This window comes from Typopeltis vanoorti, chromosome 23 (genome assembly GCF_054136105.1).
Source record: "Typopeltis vanoorti isolate ZY-2024b chromosome 23, IOZ_Tvanoo_1.0, whole genome shotgun sequence".
Lineage (NCBI taxonomy): Eukaryota > Metazoa > Arthropoda > Arachnida > Uropygi > Thelyphonidae > Typopeltis > Typopeltis vanoorti.
In genome coordinates this window covers 69,139,661-69,157,688 of record NC_143571.1, presented here as the reverse complement: position 1 = coordinate 69,157,688, position 18,028 = coordinate 69,139,661, and the positions used below count along the sequence as shown (strand labels likewise).

The 18,028-nt window shown below is 33.4% G+C and overlaps 1 protein-coding gene across 1 annotated transcript in view; it reads right to left on the bottom strand.

Annotated features, from left to right (window-relative positions):
- LOC150093936 (uncharacterized) overlaps nucleotides 1-16,778 on the bottom strand; it is a 64,350-nt gene extending 47,572 nt beyond the window's left edge. The window contains exons 1-2 of the mRNA XM_090412923.1: nucleotides 16,611-16,778; nucleotides 9,728-11,630 (exon numbers count right to left, since the gene is read on the bottom strand). Of these exons, the coding sequence (XP_090269049.1) occupies nucleotides 9,728-11,630; nucleotides 16,611-16,778 (2,071 nt within the window). The remainder of the gene's footprint in view (nucleotides 1-9,727; nucleotides 11,631-16,610) is intronic.
- Nucleotides 16,779-18,028: the final 1,250 nt, after the last annotated feature.

Genomic DNA, 18,028 nt, shown 5'->3' with positions numbered 1-18,028 from the left:
AAGGGGTGTGATTATGAAGAGCTCAGGAGACAGCTTGCAGATGTAGCATGGAATGAGGAGTTAGCTGGAAAAGAGATCAATGCAGCTTGGGGGATTTTCAAAAACTATTTAGTAGATGCAATGTCTAAATGTATACCACGGGTGAGAAGGTTAAATAAGGTAGGTGTGAGATGGATGAATAAAGAGATTAAGCATGCAATACAGAAAAAAAAGGCATTGTGGAGACAGCATAAGAGAAGTGGAAGTAACCAATTTCATGAGGTCTACAAAGACCAGGCAAGGAGGGTGACTTGGTTGGTGAGAGTAGCTAAAGAGAGGTATGAACAGCAGTTAGCTAATGAAGCCAAAAAGAATCCTAGGGAGTTCTTTCGATATGTAGCCAGCAAAAGAAAGAATGATTATGGAAGGATGACATTGATTGGAGGAAATGGTATAAAGACAGCTGTTGCAGAATGTGTTGTGGAGATACTTAATGAGCAATTCATAAAGATCTTTCAATCTTGTGAATGTGACTTCATGGAGAGATTAAGAGCAGTTGATGATGGGGAGGAGAGACTGACTGTAAGTGAGCAAGAGGTGTTTGGGGAGTTGAGTAAACTAGATGTAAATAAGGCTGTGGGACTTGATAATATATCACCATGTATTCTGAAGGAGTGTGCCAGAGAGTTGACACCTGCCTTGACATATTTTTTTAATACGAGTCTTGCACTTGGTCAAGTTCCTAAAGAGTGGAAGGAGGGCAAGATTGTGCCACTTCATAAAGGAGGTGATCGAACTCAAGCATCAAACTATAGGCCTATCTGTGTGTCAGGTGTTGTGGTTAAGTTGTTGGAGAAGCTTGTGAGAACTAGGATCCAGAGTTGGGTTGACAACAATGGTATAATCTTTGATGGACAGCATGGATTTGCTAAAGGGAGGTCATGTTTTAGTAATCTACTTACTTATTACAATAAAGTGACTGCTTCCTTGGACAGAGGAGAAGGATACACAGTAATATACTTGGATTTCGCAAAGGCTTTTGATAGAGTACCTCATGATAAGTTGACAGTCAAACTAGAGCAGATGGGGTTGGATATTAGATTAGTGCATTGGATTGGAGACTGGTTATCTGATAGGTATCAACAAGTTGTGTATGGGGGTGCAATATCCAGGAAAAGGAAAGTCACTAGTGGAGTGCCTCAGGGGTCTGTTTTAGGGCCATTACTATTTAACTTATATATTAATGATATTGGTGAAGATTTGGATGGAGATATTCAGTTGTTTGCAGATGATGCAAAGTTGGGACGAACCATAAAGAGTAGTGAAGATGTTGTGGCCTTGCAAGAAGACTTGAATAAATTGAGTCATTGGGCAAGCAAATGGGGATGTGAGTTCAATGTTGCAAAATGTAAAGTTTTAAAATTTGGAAAACAAAGATAGGATGCAGAATTTATGCTTGGTGAGAATATATTGTTGGAAGTAGAGGAAATAAGAGATCTGGGGGTGATAGTGGATAAGGATCTAAAATTTAGGGGACACATCGCCAAAATTGTGAAGACAACACAAAGACTTCTGGGAATGATGCGGAGGACACTGACATGTAGAAGTAGGGAGATACTTGTTCCAATGTATAAGGCTTTGATTAGGCCACACTTGGACTATTGTGCCCAGATTTGGTCACCGGGTTTTCAGAAGGATGAAGAGATGTTGGAAAGGGTCCAAAGGCGACTGACTAAGGTAGTTTCTGACCTCTGGAATGTTGAGTATGAGGAAAGATTGAAAAGATGTAATTTGCAGAGTCTCGTGGAGAGAAGGAAGAGGGGAGATATGATAGAGACCTACAAGTTGGTAAGGGGTTGTTATAGGATCAATGGTGGAGAAGTTCTACAGAGAATAGTGGGAGATCAGGGGAGAACCAGAGGTCATCCCTGGAAACTGTATAAGGAGGGTGTGAGTAAGGGAGTGAGAGGCAAGTTTTTTTCGTGCAGAGTTGTGAGTGATTGGAATGCCTTGCCTGAGAGCGTGGTGTCTGCAAGTAGTTTGAATGTGTTTAAGACACGGTATGATGAGATGTGTGTGTAAGATAAAAGGACCTCCTAGATGAGTCTTTGACTCCATGAGGTCTTGTTTAATAATAATAATAAATAAAACTGAATGTGAGAATTATAGAGGTATTTTCCTACTGAGCATTCCTGGAAAGATTTATGGAAGTATACTTGAGAAACAGTTGAGAAGGATTGTGGAAGGGAAGTTTGGTGAAGAACAAGCTGGGTTCAGGCCAAATACAAGCTGTCAGGATCAGATTTTCACTTTACAACAGATAGTCGAGAAATCATGGGAATATAACAAAGATCTGTATTTAAGTTTGTAGATCTGGAAAAAGCATATGACAAGGAGAGAAGCTATTCAAAATGCTACAGTTGTATGGTGTTAATAGTTCATTATATCAAGCAATACTTAGTCTTTATTTGAGTTGTAAGTCAGCAGTTAGAATTGAAGGAAGTACAGGAAGATGGTTTAATGTTAAATTTGGTGTCAGACAAGGATGTACATTATCCCTTCTGTTATGCATTATCTATATGGATCACATTATGAAGGAAAGTGGTATTAAACCTGATACCATGTGAATGTAATCTAACATACTTTGAACAAACAGGCTGTTCTACAGAAAAAAGAATTAATGAACATCAATATTATATTGGATACATAAAACCTCAAAAGTCTGGTCTGGAATAACATGGTATTGGCACGAAACACAATATCCAGTGTGATAGAGCTCGTCTTCCCCATAGATGCAGGTTTAAACATGAACGACTTTTCAAAGAAAGTTCGGAAGCCCTTTTACATCGGACAAATCAGAATAAGAACAATTGCCTCTCCCAAAAGTTTTGGAGATTCTTATCTTATGTAACTATCAAAAATAGTTTTTTAATAATATTATTTATTAATACTAATTTTCTAGCATGCGGCAACAGTTTTTAATTGGTAAACCAACGACTGTTGAATGCACTTGTAATCCAGTTCTTTTGATTGCTTGTTTCTACACTCTGTACTTTAATTTCATTAAAGTTAATTACTGTGATTATCGTGTAACTTATTATTCAATGCTTCATAGAATTTTTTGACTATTCTCCATCTAAAAAAAAATACTGACACCTCCCTTCACCAAAATACCTTTAAGCAACTTCCAGAGATTGCCTCTCATCTGCTCCTTCTTACCTTTCACTCTACGTATAATCTTTAATATATTAATCAAATTAAAATCTTCTCATTAACATTTCTGTTATATCACTTGCTATCCACTAAATTCTGCAATTTACACATCTTCAACCTCTTCCCATAACAAACATTCAAGAGTCCTAATACTATCTTGCTTGTCTCTGGATCCTCTTTAGTTTCCCATCACATTAGAAATTAAGTAATGACCAAATCTGAACACAACACTACTCTACACCCAGAGATATGAGACCTTTTGACACGTGCATGTCAGAAGAAGGAGAATCCATTCCGATAATAGGGTAATCAATCTGTCTTGTGGGACGAGTTGTTTATTATTACACGTCGGAAAATTAACTTGTCTTTTATGAACATTGTAGTTTTTAAAGTGGTAACTATTTTGCTTGTATAACAGTTGGACGTAATTTTATGTATAAAGCAAGTGATTTTGCTTGTTGGTCGCCAATTCGTACATCAGTTTATTTCTTTTTCCCCCCTTCAACATGAATTGACTCTTCTTAGCAAGTTGCCAGACTAGAGTCTCGGATCTGTGGTCGGACAGTACATGTTGTGTTCAGATTTGGTCTGACCAGTACCTTATACAGTAGTACAACCATCTCCTTATCCTTACTCATCAGGTTGTTCCCTATCATAGATAACAATGCACTGAAGACTTTGCTCTATACATTTCAGGCAACTGTTAACTATCATCCCTAGATCAAGCGTCTCATCCACTTCCTTAAGCAAACTTTCACTAATCCATTACACAGCTTTATATCTCTGTACTCTAAAGTTAAACACCATGCAGTTATTAACATTAAAACTGTAACCATGCTCATTTGTCCAAGCTAAAAGCTTATTTAAATCTTCTTGAAGGGAGTTAACAACAGCATCACCATTTATATAACACTTCTTAACTTTGCAAGCAAACAACTAAAAATATCCTGTCAATCCATATGAAATAACATTAACAAATAAGTTAAAAAAGTCCTGTAGCAAACCACTGGTTACCATTCTAGAATAATCGTCCCCATACACAACATACTGGTGTCATTTAGAAAGCTAATTTCCAATCAATCTAATATATTATTATTATTAAGAGAGACTCATCGAGGGAGGCCACATACTACGCACACACCAGCTACCATACTTATTCTTGAATTCATTCACACTGTGTGCACTCACAACATCCATTATCCTTCCTTAAATGCCACCTTGTCATGTGGCAATTTATTAAATGTCTTTCTACAAAGTCCAAGAATATCACTGTATATGAGTCTCTTTTATCCAACATACCTACCTGTCAATGTTTCATAAAAAGCAAGCCAAATGCTATAGCAAGATATACCAACAAACTCATAATGACAATCTTTGTGTCTGTTACCACAATCCCATATTCTGTTTCTTACAAATCTTTCTAATACCTTAATCACAATTACAAACATGCATACTGGTTTTTAACTGTAAACTTTTTCCTAGAGCTATGCTTGTGTATCAGCACTATTATACTTCTTTTCCTCTCCTTAAGAATTTTTCCCACTGCAAGACTCTCAACAAACACAGGTCAGGAGGGGAAAAACAGCTAACTCTTGCATAAAAATGTGATGCCATCAATTACCACAGCCTTATCGACACATGATACACACCTGATTCTTACACACCTGTAATCCCTCTATTGTTTATCTTCTTCACAGCTGCATCATTGCACTGGTATGATTCACTTATTAAATAATTCCACTGCATCTTTTGTTGTGGTCATCCTGCTACCACAACTATCTACAACGTCATCTTTCCATAATTAATTTTCCTCTTACTTTACAGACAGCCTAAGAATTCTCTACGACCTTCTTTTGCATGAATGGCCAATCTCAACTCCTACTGTCATTATCCTTCTTTGGCATGCTTGTCACTTTTCTAGCCTGTATTTTATACTCCTCATGTATATAATCACTACTGACTATATTTTAGCTCCCCCATAGCATCTTTTCCCACACCAGTTTTGATTTCACTGTACATTCATTTCATTCCTATTCTATTTATCAGCCTACTATTGGTATACAACTGCACTGAGTTGTCATCATCATCAATTTTTTTATATGTACCCCCAGAGGGTGCTCAGGTTATTATGACAGCACCACATGATTAACTTTACATTATTAATTTCCTGTCAACAAGTTTCTTCCAAATCAGTCTATTACTTATGAGCACTCCAATATTGTCATACCTAACATTTTGTGCTTCTAAGACATTTCTGACTTAATCAATTCACTTAGACCTTCGTCTTCCTCTGCGTCTCTTTCCTGCCATCTTGGCATCAAACAGCTGTTTTGTTACACATTCTCCACACAATCTATTTAAGTGACAATATCATTTTAGATTAGCTTTGCTGACATATTCTTGAATGTTAACAATGTCAACTTCCTTCCTAATGTCTTCATTTTTAATATGATTCTGCCATCAGTTCACACTCTAATTTTCTCAGAACTCTCATATCTGTGGTCTCTAATCTTTGATCAAGTGCTTTATTTCTAATCCATAACTTAAAATTGGTTTGAATATCATCTTGTATATTGAACTTTTAGTGTTTTGGCTAATTTCTCTTTTATTCCATATAAATTTATTCAGCTGGCTCCCGTACCAGTTTTGCTTATTCTGTTGTCTATTTCCAAATTTAATTTTTCATCTTCATTAAACATTGTACCTAAATAGCTGAAATATTTTACTTGTGCTATAGGATATCCATTTACAACATGGCTGAAGTTTTCTATGCTCCTACCTGTTTTCAAAGTTTTGGGCTTTTTATTGCTGATTTTCATGTCACATTTATTACAGCTGTTATTCAGAGCACAACATCATCTGCATAATGCAAAGAACTAAGTTTGAAATCTCCAATTCTAATGCCAAGTAAATACCACTTTCTTTCATAATGTGCATCCTTGTAGATAAGCTTATACGTTGGTAACACGACTATTAAATTATTTCAGGAAATTACAACATATACTAGAATATTAATTAAAAGAAACTTTAATCAATACTTCCTATATTTCGGCAATACCACATCACCATCTTCATGGGAAGACCAAACTATGACACGTGCATGCAGGCACTAACGACGAGCATATGAGGCAAAAGAGAGAAACTAATGTTGTTTCTAGAGTCCTAAAAGGTGCCCCCTAGCAGGCTATATTGGGTTGTCTTGGCTGTTGGGCTGATGTTCTCATAATGCAAGCTTCTCAAATTTGGGTCGGTCTCATGTGTCCAAATTTGTTGAGGTTTGGAAAGTTTTTTAGAGCTGAGGCTGATTCCATGAACAATCTTTCATATTTAAATTTGCTGTGATGTAGTAAAGTGGCTTTCATCCAGTGTATTCTTTTAATTTCTTAAAATTTACTTTAATTAATATTCTAGTATACATTGGAATTTCCTGAAATAATTTAATAGTAATGTGCATCCTTATTTTACCTCCGATTTTACATCAAACCATTTTCTTATATTAGCATCAATTCTGACTGGTGATTTACAATCCTTTTCTTCATTGTTACATGGTGATCAGAATTCATCATAAAAATTATGGAAACAACTACTGTGTTGGAGTAAAACTTCAGTTTAATATAAACCAAAATAATCACTTAACGACATTTTGACCTGCACATTAAGGTCATCATCTGGAGTATACACATATATACAAAGAAACAAGCTGCATGGTATGCTAAAGTTACATTGATTTGGTCAACCGTTAAAACTATTGACCTGACCTCTGGTAGAAAAAAAAAAACTTACTACATCAACACCAGAGTCCTGTTATTATTATCTATTTGGTTACAAAAAATAAATTAATCAAAAAGAGCAACATGTTCACACAAAGTTATTCATATAAGTATATATACATATAAATTAAAACAAAACAGCATTGACGGTGGCCAATAAAAGCTGAAATAATTGCTCAGAGTCCTAAATTCAGGGTTTGCTGAAAAACTTGAACTAAGTGGGCTGAATGTGTGCCATCCAAATTCTTTGGATTTTTATGCAACCATTATCGTTAAGATTAGGATGGTTAATCAAAATTTCACAGGCTTCTTTAAATTTCTATTTGGACCAAGTTTTTTTATGACGTAAAGAACATGTACTTTTCCAATCAATCTGGTGTAGGATGTTAAGAGCATGATCTGAGAGGCCCGCTTCGCCAAAATTATTAAATTTAATGTGTCATTTGTGTTCTTTTTTACGGATAGGGATTGTAGGTCCAGTATCTATCATACCTTGAACTCATTCACGGTCATGGCACTTACAGACTGGCAACCTATTCCACTCATTCACCACTCTCCAAACAAAAAATCTTGCCTGACACCCTTGCTCAGTTTAAAAGGATGGCCCCTAGTTCTCCCAGCACCAGTTCTGTTCTGATAAATTTCCTGTGTATTAATCTTGAACTAAGTATGTTTCAATCATATCATCCCTTTTCCACCTATCAACCAATTTCTGTAACCCACAAATCTTCAACCTACCTTTATAAGATTCATTCCATAGACCTGATACCATCTTGGTCACTCGCCTCTGGATCCTAAAAGTTCCGGTGGTCAGCAAACTAGAACCGAATTTAGGACACTCTTTCTTCGGGCAGCCTAGCATCTGTGAACAAACATGCCACTTCCACCAAGTTACACACATTCTTAAGATTCATTACCAGATTTCTTGTTTGCTCTATGAATGGTAGATGTTGTTTTGGTTTTTAATTCTGCCTATAGTGATTTTCCTGTCACTATAAACAGTTGCAGTCTTTTGATGAGAGGTGCTGATTTCCAATTACTAGAGATATGGTAATGAATAAACTATGTCAAAATTGTTTTGCTTGATTGTATGAATAGAGGGGGTGTTGTTTAAAAGTGTTCCTGTATAATGAACTGTCTCTGATATACTATGAAAGAACAACCAACATTACCTTCTATTTTACTCCTGTTAGCATATATATGTTTATATTTATCACTTTGCTTTTTTTATATGTGTTTTCGTAGCTGGGTGAGTCCACTTACTGTATTGAAGTTCATAAAGGTTTGAATTAATGTTTGCATTTCCACTTTATTTTCCACAAAGTAACTTCATATATAAGGTAGAATTCTTGCATTTTCAATTAGATCAGTGTTAGACCTGCAATCACACAATTTATCCTGTATTCTCTAATTGTTTGTATGGCGATAAGACATTGAACTCTGTTGAATTTTTCTACCTCTTTTCAAGTAGTGCAGAATACATCATGAATGGTAGAACGGTTCCTGTACATACTGTCTTCAGAACTCATGGGCCTAATCTCCCTTGCTGACTTAACTAGAAGATTGACTACTTGTAAGCTTTTGTTGGCAACCATATGTGATATGGTTGTCAAAGTTAAATTTGTTAACTATTATTACTCCTAGGTATTTTATCTTGCTGACTACCTCTAAAATTTATCTGCTGCAGGTGCATGCCAATAACCCCATAGCAGCAAAAACAGAAAATTAATTCTCAAAATGGTAGTAGAAAAGGCCTATAGTGATGCATAAAGGTTGTATTTTGTCTCTATATCTTTCCAGCAGAAATTGAAATAGACTTGATATTACAGGTATATGAAGATGAGACACTGCTCACAGTCAGTAAGGAAGAGATGAAAAAATTGTGTGAGAGCCAAAAAGTAAAGTATGAGGTGCGAACTTCAATAAAAAATAAAACTGATCAGAGATAATGATCAAAAATAAAATTAAGAATGGATGAAGTAACCATTTCATAAGCACAAGTCAGTAATATTTCCTAATATACAAAAATAATGTGGGCCAATATTCATATTTTGTGCTGTCCTATGTGGATCAGAATCTTGAAGATTGTCTCACAAGACAGGAAGACAATAAACAGCTTTAGACAATGGTGTTGGACCAGAATGCTTAAAATTTTATCAGATAAAAACCAGATTTAATACTATTAATACATATTTTATTGGTTAAGTGAAAGAAGGGTCAAGTGGAGGAAGACCTAAATCACTGATTAAATCAAATTATAAAATTAATAAAACTACAACTTGATATTGTAATATTAGATAAAAAGAAGAGAATTGCGAATAAGATCATAAAATACTTCTTAACCATGGGGGAGATTGAATAAGTGAAAAAATGATTACAGTTAATGAATCAGCACATTCTTCTGTGAGGAGAAAATAGCAATGTTCCCTAGGAAATAGTATTTATTATGCCAAGTAACAGTAGTAGCGGTATTGTATTTTAAAATTGCTTCATCAAAAAAAAAAAAAATTATCTTTCTACAATCACCTATTAGCATGCAAGATAAAAACTAATAAAATTAATTTTGAACATGATTTAAAACAGTTTTATTTATATGTGAAATGTTCGTTACTTTCAAGAAGTAAATATTTGTTTGGGGGTAAGAGGCTAATAGTAATTAGTAACAGAGAAAAACTTTAGACAAAAAATAAAAGGTTGAGCAATTCTGATGATAAAACTAATCCTAACATATATGTTACATTCTAAAAATAAAATGCAAAGCTTACCTCTTGTTCTTTTTTTCATTCTTAAGGGTTTTGATGATAGTAGTGAAGACGAAATACCTTGTAACCTGAGGGGCATTGAAAAAGTAGATAAATGAGCTTGAGGTTGATCTTGTTCTTTCTGAATTTGCTCACTAAGTTTCTGAATACTTGCAGGTTGTCTAAGTTTCATTAGCATACGTTTATTTAATTGCAAGCGTGCTTTCCTTAAGATATTTTTAGTCCTTTTCTGATTAGATGCCCGAAGTTGTAAATCACTTTTCCAACGAGACAATGGTGAATTAGATGTTAATGGAACAGAATGCTCACATTTACTAGGAGGTGATGTGGGAAGTACATGTGTATCAGATCCTTTTAATCTACCTTCCCATTGAGATTTTAAGAGCTTTTCAATTTTTGCAGCAACCTTTTCCAATTTGTTTTCTGATTTTTTAATTTCTGATTTTGTTGAATCACCCAGTTTTGTAGATTTCACATCTGAAGGCTCTTGCAAAACTTTCTTTGGGAGATCGGAATGTTTAGCTGGCTTTTCTCTTGGTCTCTGGGCCATGATATCTGCATACTTACTTACCATATCTGGCTTAATAATATCTTTAAAAGATCCTGATGATGTTCCAGTACCTGAACTTTTGTCATCACTTTTTTTCAGCCCAAATGGTGAATCATAACTCATTTCTGAAAGTCTCATTTGGACTTTGAAACTTGGCTTCCAGGGTCTTTTTCCTTCAACCACTAAAGGTTGATCAAGAAGACCTAATTTTTTGGAAGGAAGGTCTTTCCCATCAAGTATTAACTGTTTACTATTATCTGGAGAATCTTTTTCTGCACTGATATCAATAGATGAATTACTTTCAGGTATGCTTAAAGAGGATTCAGATGTGTTGTCATCATCTTTAGTTCTTTTACTTTCAAAATAATGAATAGATGATTCATATTCATTCAAATATCGTTTGCGTGGAATAATTCTTCGAGATGACCTAGCACTTACAGTAGGTAAAATAAACCTCTTTCTTCCTACACTAACGGAAATGGGTTGGTCACTAGCTTTTAATGAAGTATCTGACCTCTGTTCAGTATCTGACAGAAGGGGTGATTTTGGTTTATCAGACTTTGTTTCCAAATCTCTCTCTTCACGACATGATTGTCTTGTTATAACTTCTGTGGTCTTAATAGGTTTACGCCCAGCAAACCTGGTTGAAGAGCGAAAGACTCTTTTTGTAGCAGTATAATTGATTTTTTTCCTCCTTGTACATGATCTAGTTTTAAATGATTTTTTAGAATATTTTTTCTTCACATGCTTTCCGAGCTCATTTTTCTTCTTCTTGGTATCACTATCTGGTCTCTTTTTTGCCTTGTCTAGCAAACGTTTAGCAACAGCTTTTTCCATCCTCTTTCTTGGTGAATGTTCATTGGCAATCTCCTTTGACCCTAAATACTCGAATTTTGCATCGTCTGATTTATCTTTAACAATTTCTTCAGTATGACATTTCAAAAATGGCAACTTTACATCAAAATATGATTTGTCACCAGGTGCTTTCCTTGGAGTAAATGGAGCTTTATTTTTCAAATACATTTTTGGAGTTTTATTGCCAGAGTTATTTTGCGACCTCTTTTTTCTAAATGCTGATGATTTGCATAGTCCCTCTTTAATCATTTTGTCATATGATTTCCTTATAACAGCTCTCATCCCACTTCTTCCACGGGAAGATGAAGATGAGGCATCAGACTCTATGGATTCTGATGTACGTTTCTCTGCAAGAGAAGAAGATTCAGAAGAAACAGAACTAACATCGGTTTGGGTATCAAGTTCATAATTTTCAATATCACGTTTCTTTTTTAATTTCTGTCGTATTGTAGAATTTGACTTTTGTAAATCTTCATCTGTGAACCCTTCAAACTCTTCCTCCTAAAATAATAATTTTGAAATTAATAAACCATATAAACAATATTTTTTAATATTTACAAAATGCATGCATAACAATATAATATAATCTAATATACGTGGTACAGTAATAAGTTAAAAGATGTCATATGAACTTAATGATGCAGTAATCCGCCATTTATCTGACAACATTGGGAAGGCAATTTGCCATTCCGATCAGTCAGATAATTGAAATACAATTACACGGTGCTATTATTATTATTTGACACCTCCAGGGAGCCCAAGGACTCATCGAGGGAGGGCACCTGCTCTACAACTCCGTCTCCACCATTCAGTCACCAACTGACCACAACTACACCAACGTCATCTACCACCGACCACCACTGGTATTTCCACAGACAATCACAACATCCATGCCCGTGGCGGGATTCAAAGCCTTGGCTGAAGAGCAGATACGCTATCTACTCAGCCAACCAGGCCGGCTATAGAGAAAATAGAATTTTTTTTATTATTATTATTTAATATTTAATAAATAAATAGCTTCTTCAACCACAATAGTACTATTAATCATCCTATGGAACTACTATTACCTTATTGGAATATATCATTAAAAAATTTGGAGATCTTGGATGAGTAAATTTTTTGCGTGGTGAGTAGTTTTGTATAATTTGTCAACCCATGAAAATAAGTACTATATAATTAAAAAATAAATATTTAAAGGATTCGAAGCCTTTTGGCTGAAGAGCGGATATGCTATCCACTCAGCCAACCAGGCCGGCTATAGAGAAAATAGAATTTTTTTTTATTATTATTATTTAATATTTAATAAATAAATAACTTCTTCAACCACAATAGTACTATTAATCATCCTATGGAACTACTATTACCTTATTGGAATATATCATTAAAAAATTTGGAGATTTTGGATGAGTAAATTTTTTGCATGGTGAGTAGTTTTGTATAATTTGTCAACCCATGAAAATAGGTACTATATAATTAAAAAATAAATATTTAAAGCTACTTCCACAGATTATATGCAAATGATTCAAAAAGAGAATCTTAATCCTGAATTACTAATGTTTTTGAAAAGAATGCTGATACAAACACTCATAAAATATGACATTTCTTTTCTGTAATGTAAAAAATAAATAAAGAAAAAGAAATCAATGCCTTGGTGATGCAGAAACAGACCTTATGTTTTTGCAAAGGAAGAAGACTCAAATAGTATGTGTGGGAAGTACATCACTTAGAGATTCTTGAATGTGAAAGCAATGGTAATGAAATGTTGAATAAATGATATCTTAAAAAATTTTATGAGAGAAGACAAATGTTCCAGAGAGGAGATTCCATCATACATAGCAAAAATGCAACATAAGATGTGCCCACTAATGAACCTTTTTTTTTTCATTATTTCATTTATTTTTTCACTCTATGAAAAACATTTTTATGTCATCTCAACTTATTAATATTTTAACCAATAAATGCCCACATGTTGACATTAAGAAGAGAAAGAGGAGTAGTAGTAAAAGAGATAAGAAATAACAAGACATTAAAGAAATATCAGGAAAGAATATGAAAACAGCAAGGAGAAAGAAACAAACACTGTACAGCCCATTTTTAGATATTATAACTGAATAATTTTAAATCATTAATAAGTAGAAAAAAACTGACAGCTTAAAGAAAATAGACTGGATGTCAGATTACCAAGTCTTCCAATTATTTTTCATTCTATATGACACCTCTATAACTATAATGCCAATAAACATCCTATGGCTCTGACATCACATTATTAATAGTCTATCCATAACTTTTTTTTTCATCTGTATAAGTCTCAACTTTCAGAAAGATAGCATTATATTTACATGTGCATCTCATGAACATATGATAATACAGAATTCAAAATTAGTATTATGATTAAAACTGTATTATGCATTAAAATTTAATTAAAAATTTATAAACCACAAAATTAAAGTTTTAATTATTTTTACAATAATTCTCTAGTGAGCTAAATGTCTAATATTTAAAAAATATGTATCATAAATTCAACAACCGCTCACTTTTACTGTAAAATTTCTTAATGAGTAAATAAGTTTCTGCTAATGAGAACAGTGAATTTTAGTTGTAATTATAACTGCACAAAAACAGCATAAATCTCATAAAAAGTGCTGTTAGAGAGAGAGAGAGAGAGAGAGAGAGAGATCTGTAATACCACAAGTGGAAAGTTCAGAATAAGGCAACCACAACATGAGCAAAGGTAAAATAATATGACAATTAAATATAGAAAGAATTTTAATTAAAAAAAATCTGATGACTCAGAAAAATTATAACTTATTCTACAGAACACTGAAAATCACTGTTCTATACAATGATGCTCAAATATTTTTAACTGGAATTGCTTATCACAAATGATAGAAATGATGTTCCTAACCAGACCAGAATTACATATATAAATTCAAAACGTTGAAACCTCCCCCTTTTAAGTTCTTTAAAATATGCTCACACTACTGAGCTAGTGTGGGCTGAATACCACTGCTACAGAATGTTCTTTAGAATTTTTCCACATATATCAATAGGAGGAAATTGTAAATTGCAGACAGGAGAAAAAGGGGCAATATGAATGAAATGTTTAAGTTGGTGAGAGCCTTTTTAGGATTAATACTGAATTGAGAGAGAGAAAGAGGCCATCCCTGGAAGTTATATACAGCTCTGGAAAAGAAGGGACTGAGAAGTACTTTTTTGTGGTGATTGTAGACTGCATTCCTGTAAAGTGTTATGAATATGTTATGTTAGGATGTAAACAAGCTTAAATTTCAATATGACAAATATGTTGTTGATGGAGTGTCTCCTACAATAACACTAGATTATGCATTTTCAAAATCAGATAGCCTGATTATGAAAATCCATAAAGTAATCCCTGTAAAGGACAATCACAAGACCACTTACAAATTATATCAAATAGGGAAAAAGCTCTTTCATTTCATATGATAAAATGAGACAAGAAAGGCAAAGAGACATAAATATATATCTTTTTAAATGACATTAGCTAAGGTAAAAAAAAAATGTAAATCATCCTTCTCAATGTGAGTGACAATGACAGTTCTCTTACACAGTACAGTAACGAGGGTATGAAGCACCTGTGGCAAGTGTCTAACACCCCCCCCAACCCAAAAATTATAAAAATTTAAATGTAACAAGTTAAATTTTACTAAATGCAATATGTTAAATACTTACTATTAACTCCATCAAATGAGTTGCAGAACTTGTGTGTCTAAAGCGGCGTATTGCCAAAATTTAAAAATACAATATAAAATAGCAGACTTTTATATCTATTTATTTTTATTTTTTATGTTTTGCACCCCAAACCTAGTTGCGCCCGTGGTGGGTGCCTCTTTCGCCACCCTTGTTACGGCACTGCTCTTAGATAATGTAAGTACAACTCTATACTTATATAATATGTTTAGCCTGCTGGATTGGCCAAGTCGATATTTGAGTCTGTTTTGCAACCAATAGGCAAGAGGTTTGAATCAATCTGTGGCTTAAATGTCTTTAGATGGTAGATGAATTTCAATGCCTGATGCAATATACCACCACCACCCTGCTAAATGGAGGTCTGAAGTGATTTGAAAAATTTTTGTTTGTTTTAATAGCAGGTTGTCCAGATTTAGTTACTATTTATGGCATTAAATGTGCCATAAATTATCAGCCTTTTACATAGGTTGTTTTTAAAAAATAATAAATTATATAACAGCCTAAATATCATTTCTGCATGGAAGTTACTGGAATTTATCATGCAGAAATGATATTTAGGCTGTTATTTTAGCAAATGGATTAAATTAAGATTTTCGCAAATGGATTACATTATATATGTTATGCATTTATTATTATTAGTTTTTTTTTATTAGTCATGAAGATATTTAATTTATCATGTACTTTTAATTAAATATCTTCATGACTTATAAAAAAAAACTAATAATAATAAATGCATAACATATATAATTTAATCCATTTGCTAAAATCTTTAAATTGTACTATGATTAAATGAAATAAAATGTTTCAGTTAGAAATGTCTACAAATTAAATTTACTGTAATTTTAATTGAACAAGTTTTACATTAACAGTTGTCTTATGATGTGTTGAATAATATATTTATTTCCAATTCAAATGAAAAGAAAAAAAACATTTGGGAGTAATCGTAATCCTTTTCCTCCTCACACATCATCTGTATATCTAAATAATCATTATTCATACTCATGGTTTACTGTATATGTGACAAAAACTAATAACTATTGTTTTATATCTTAAAACATCAATATACTATCTGACAGAATGATTACAATCATATATTATCTCTTGCATAACCCAACTGGATAATCCTTTATAGCAGCAGAAACCAATAAAATGAAACAAACCATGTGGGTTTATAAATAAAAAATACATTTCCAATATATACTATAGCTATGCCCATTACATCAATCCCAAGTTATTTATGACATCAAATCATTATTATAAAAAGTGTTCAGATGTCGGAAATTTAACTGCAACGTAATTACAATTATACATTATTTGTTTTTCGCTTGCATCTTAAAATGTTATACTTTATACTCAAACTGCCAAATCCTGATACTTTAATTACATCAATAAATTTCAATACAAAAATGTTGAGATTAAAAAATATTAACTCAGTAAAGCATTATATTACATGCGATAAATTAACAAAGGCTTCCTCATCAGTATTTATTTTGAATATCTCGAGATCCGATGCAAAATAAAAATATTCGGCTCTTGAAATTTGTTTAGGAAAAAACAGTTCATTTTTTAACCTTATCGAAGTCTGATGTAATTCTTAGAAGTGAATGTCAAGTCGAGCATTAAAAGTGTCTCATTCTTTTGAAATATTAGTAACAATATACGAAGACGGAATCGCAGAAGCTGGAACTATATGTAGTGCAACATAAATGTTACATCAGTTGTCAATAGTCAGTTGTAAACATCTCATACACTTACTTCATCAGAAAGTCCAAATAAGTTATAAAACGCCTTCCATCCTTTTTCTATATTTTCGCATACTTTGGACGACTGATCGGTACGAGGTTTCATTTCAAAACAGCAATACTTGATACTATTTTTTCCGAATCGCTGGCCAGGTCGGCCTGGAAACTGAAGGCGCGCCATTTTGTTATCCACAAGATTGTGCTCTAAGATCCATGTATTCCTGCAGACGAGAGTATCATTGAACTAATACCACGTGCTATAAGAACCAATGATATGAAGTGTTTATTATCTGAACACCGTAGATTTGAGGATGCTATTCGTTCAGGTCCTGTAAAGATGTTTTTGTTTGAAAATCGTAACGTTGTGTTATTTAATTTATTTCACTGCATATCCAGTACTTCATAAGTACTGAATATACTGTTTGTATTCAAGTTATCTAAAGTAGTTGACTTAATATAAAAATTCATCCCAATCTGCTTATCGAAAGATGCATATGTGGATGTGTCCAAAAGAACATGTTAACGATTTTTATAGTAATCAAATTTTCACAGTATAAAAGAATGCATTCTTTTAATGTTTATGATATTTGATTAAAATTTCCAGACAACCACGTAGAGAGAGAAAAGAAAAAAATTTAATTTGTCAGCAAAGGGTAAAATTGCTGTGGTGAATCAGTTGCAGAAACATCTTTCGAAAGACATTATCAAGCAACCGTTTACATTCCCCGCCGCACGTGGAAGTAAACGGTTACTTGATAATTAGTGTTTTTGCTGGGATAAACTACACAATTCGCAGAAAATTATAGAATTTTAATTCGAAGGAACGTAGGCCTTCTATTTTATCTGCTGATGAATGACGTACACATATGCTATGAGCTTGCAGGTCTGCACTGTATTATTATACCAGTTGGTAATGACGTTACAACATTCTGCTATGTCCAACAGATACAAGCTTAAAAAAAGTCTTCATAAAATAAATGAAAAATTACAAACGCTAAAATCAAATACATAGCCTTATTAGGATATAAAAATAAATTATAAAATGTTCACGAACTTTGTTTATATAGTACTAGCATGGAAGTGTCACGTAAAAACAGATCACTTGCGTTTCTAGGTTGGAAAACGTTCAGAGATGGATAACATCAAACACCTGTTTTACAGGTGAGCGAATGTAATTTACAGAGTGTGGTATATATATATATATATATATATATATATATATATATATATATATATATATATATATATACAGGGTGTTCGGGATAAATTTGACATATTTATAATTAATTATATTTTCCCGTAAGTTACATGTATTAACACACACTTCTCTTCATTTAAAAGTTTGGACCCTTCTTCATTCATATACAAGATGTCAGAAAGGATGGATAGCTGGAACCCACCTGAATCATGGAAGAGAATAACTTGTATCAT